The following is a 3,815-nucleotide window of genomic DNA, read 5'->3' on the forward strand; positions in this document are numbered from 1 at the left end:
ATGGTGAGCTGAGCAGGGGGAGTCGTGGTGTCCCCAACTTCCTCAGCAAGGGCGGGGAGAGAAGGGTGTGGAAGTGAACTTGGGGATTACTGTCGGGTCCCAGGGCGGGCACGTGGCGCTCATTGGGACGACTTCCGAATGTTTTTGTGGGTTTGACGACGTTCATTCCTGATGCGGCAGAAAACATAAAGCCGTCTGCATCTCGGTCCCTGGGGACGCGCTGCCCTCACCAAGTGTCACAAACAATAGCACTGTGTGGCCCTGCGCTTCGGAGCCTGGAAGCCGGAGAGGAGGTGGGGGCAGGGCTGGCTCCTGCGGGCCCGGAGGGAAGCTGCCAGGCCTCTGCCGTCTCGGGGTCCTTGTGTGTGGAACTTTGACCCCCCACCTCCATTCTCACAGGGCGGCTCCCCGCCTGGGTCTGTGTCCCAGCTCCCCCTTTATGGGGACACCACTGTATTGGATTGCTGCCCCCCAACCTCATCTTAATGATTCACTGCAGTAACCCTTGTTTCCAAGCTGGGGTACATGAAAAGGTCCTGGGGCTGGGACTTCCACCCCTGGACTCTGGGGACCCATATGAAGGGCGGCAGGGGAGCCTGCAGCTGTCTGGGGTCCCGCCTTCACACCCCCCTGAGCTCAGAGGTGGTGAGTGCTGCCACCTGCTGGCGGGCCACAGGCAGAGCGGGCACCTCTGATTAACCTGGGAAGGTCCTTCCCTCCAGGCCCCCTGGGGGCAGGTCTCCATTGGTGGCCTTGTCATTGCCCCATCTGACAGGTGACAGCAGGCTGGCTGCAGGTGACCAGGATGACCCGGGGCCTCTGCCCCCTGCTGAGTACCTTCCAGGCTGCTGGGCTCCGAGGGTCCCTGCTGTGGCACCACACACACGCACAGGAAGCCAATTTTATTAGGGTTGACAGGACAGCAGCCCTGATGGGGGGAGGGGGGAGGCTGCTGGGGTCACTCCTCCTGCATTCGTCTGTCAGCCACCCTGGGGGAGCTCCATGCCTCCTTCCAGGGGGAAGCTGCCCGCTGGTGCCACAGGCTCAGCCTCGGGACTGTCCTCAGGGCCACGGTCCTCCGGCCGAAGCGGCCCACAGGCCTGATTCTGCGGCCAGTGTACCAGGCAGGGTCAATGTCCGGGGCTGGAAGGAGAGCACAGAGCAGTTGTGCCTGCGTCCCCCCCGCCCCCGTGTGCCCAGGGCCCCACCCGAATCCCCCTGAGTGCCCCGGATCCTGCCCATACCGCCGCCCCCCCCCCCGCCCCGCAGTGTGCCTGGGGTCCTGTGTGTCATGTCGTGGGCTCCGGCCCAGCCGAGGCAGGGCCTGGCACACACACTCGGCACTGCCCACAGGGCTCTGAGCTCACTGCTGCCCAGTCTCCCTGGCCAGGCTGAGACCCTGCAAAGGAGGGACACCCAGAGGGCCAATTTGGGGTGGTGGGGTAACTTCTAGAAATAGGAATTCAGACTCACACCATACCAAGGACCAAGCCCCTGTTCTGCCCACCCATTCTGGTGCCAGGGGTGGGCAAAGCCTGCTTGGCCCCAGGCCACCCTGGCGTGGGAAGAGAACCCCTCAAACATGCGCTGGGCAGGGACACTGGGGAGCAGATGGCAGGGCCATGCGGACTGAGGACTGATGAAGAGCAGGTGTCCCCTGCCCCGAGCTGGGGTACTTAGTAAGGACAGTGCCCCAGCTGAGGAGGGGGCCCTGGGGAGGGTGGGGTGGGGAGGGCAGGTGAGGGAGCCTGGCCTGGACGGGGCACTCACTGCGGATCTCCATGGAGTGCTGGTGGGCTCGGCTGGCAGCCCCCTGCAGGGCCAGGCTCAGCAGCAGCAGGCACAGGAGCCAGGCCTGCAGCAGCTCCGCCCCCCTGACTCCTCGTCCAGGCCCGACTGGGACCCCGCATGGAAGGGCACGGCCTGGGGCAGAGGGGCAGAGCCACGTTACCCTTTCGGGGCCACAGAGCTGGGGGCCTAGATACCGTGAGTGCTGTGTGTGTGAGTGCATGTATGCACAGGTGTGCCGGGTGTGCACAGGCATGTGCTTGTGTGTGTGTGAGTGTGCGCATTCCCAGCTCTGTCTGCAGTGGGCGAGCACAGAGGCAGCAGGCTGCCCTGGCAGGGTTCCTCCCGGGCCCCGTTCTGACCTCTGCACCGAGAGCACTCAGTGAGGTGACCGTGTGTGTCAGCCTCTGCCGGGCTCTGTCATTGGAGGGAGCAGGAGGGGTCTGAGCTCTCGACACAGGGAAGTGGACTGTCCTGGAAAGGCTCGGTCTGTCAGTCTGTCCGCACTAGGGGACCAGGAGGGTGGGAGGACCCTGCAGGGCCAGGGTGGGGTGGGCAGAGGCACAGGTCAGTGGGGAGCTGCAGTGGGGGAGGGAGTGCTTGCACAACCCGAGTCGACTCTGGGGGCCTGGGGGGCTGCGGGGCTGGGCATGGGCCAGGCTGGGGGCTCTGTCCCTCACCCCAGCTTGAGGGGGGCTAGAGTGGACCTGGGCACCGAAGGAGATCAGCATCCTCTGACCTCACCAAGAGCACGTCCCCTCCCCTGACCCCAGGGCCAGTCTGCAGAGTCTGAGGGCCAGTCCTGCAGCAGGCGGGACCTGGGGTTGTGGAGGGGGCAGAGGGGGCTGTGGGGGAGGCAGTGACCAGGTGGCCCTGCTGGCCCTCATTCCCAGCCCACCTGCCTCAGGGCTGACCCTACTGTTGGCTGCTCTGTCCCTGAGCCACAAGGAAGATGCTCTCTGTCTGATGATTTAAAATGCCCACCCTTTCCTGTTTAGAGAGCTAGTGGGTGTCACATGTGGGATGGGGGACCCCAGCTCAGGTGACAGGGGCGCTACCGAGAGCAGAGTGTGAAGAGGTGTGGGTACAGGGTTTGCTCCCCCGCCCCCGCCCTGAGGGCAGCACCGGCTGGTGGAGGCGCCTGGCTCCGGTTGTCCCGCAGGCTTGCTTCCCCTAGGGGAGGGCTTGCCGTCAGTGCAGTGGGCCTGGCCGCATTCTCACTGGGGTGGTGCTGGTGGCCTTCACCCTTCGTCTCAAGCCCTTCGACGGGGCTTGAGCACTGGGTGCCCTGGGCCAGCAGGGGCGGCCCTCAGACACAGAACCATGGGGTGGCTGTCCCTGTCTGTCCCTGCCAGCCCCTTGCTGCTGCTGCTGCCGGAAGGCCCTTTGGGGTCCCTTTGGGGAGCTCTGACCCGGACGGGGAGATTTGCAGAGAAGGAGGGCAGAGCGACAGGCCTCCTGTGTTACTCACCGCGGTTCCCCATGACGGTGGCACTGCTGGTGTCCCTGGTGGTGGCTCAGTCAGCAGCCAGCTCACCCCTTTTATAGCCCCGGGAGGAAGCAGCTGGTCGACCCCCCAGACGCCCTCCAATGCCCCCGCCCTGTCCCCGCCTCCCTCACAGGTGGCGTCAGAATCTTTGTCTGTTTGCTTCCATTTTTTTGTGAGACTCATTAGCGGTGTGATCTGTCCCTTCCTGGGCGATGTAATTGCATTTGGGCCGAGTGGTTTTAAAACACATTAGCCTCCCTCCTTCACGCTGGCCTTCGGGAGACAGCAAGTGACATGCAGGCCGCTGCCACCGACGCAGGAAGGTGACAATGAGGCCACTCCTCCGTGCTCCTGTAAACCGGGTGGAAGGAGAAGTCGCCCACACCTGACACGACAGTCCCGCCCGCCTGTGGCCTGTCTCAGGCCCGCCCGTTGCTCCCGTGGCGCCCCACAGCGGCTTCCTTCCACGCCAGCTGCTCTTGTCCTGTCCGTCACTTCTGATCAGTTTCATCATGAACGTTTAAAATAGACACAGTTA

At 64.3% G+C, this 3,815-nt stretch overlaps 1 protein-coding gene across 1 annotated transcript; it reads right to left on the reverse strand.

The window, feature by feature from the left end:
* Positions 1-958: 958 nt before the first annotated feature.
* On the reverse strand, positions 959-3,272 carry PRLH (prolactin releasing hormone). Its single transcript, XM_037069234.1, has 3 exons — positions 3,260-3,272; positions 1,771-1,923; positions 959-1,143 (listed from the first exon to the last, which is right to left on the reverse strand). The coding sequence occupies exons 1-3, from the start codon at positions 3,270-3,272 to the stop codon at positions 959-961; spliced, it is 351 nt and encodes a 116-aa protein (XP_036925129.1).
* Positions 3,273-3,815: the final 543 nt, after the last annotated feature.

The sequence above is a fragment of the Sturnira hondurensis genome, unplaced genomic scaffold (genome assembly GCF_014824575.4).
Source record: "Sturnira hondurensis isolate 20B ecotype Veracruz unplaced genomic scaffold, ASM1482457v3 Scaffold0018493, whole genome shotgun sequence".
NCBI lineage: Eukaryota > Metazoa > Chordata > Mammalia > Chiroptera > Phyllostomidae > Sturnira > Sturnira hondurensis.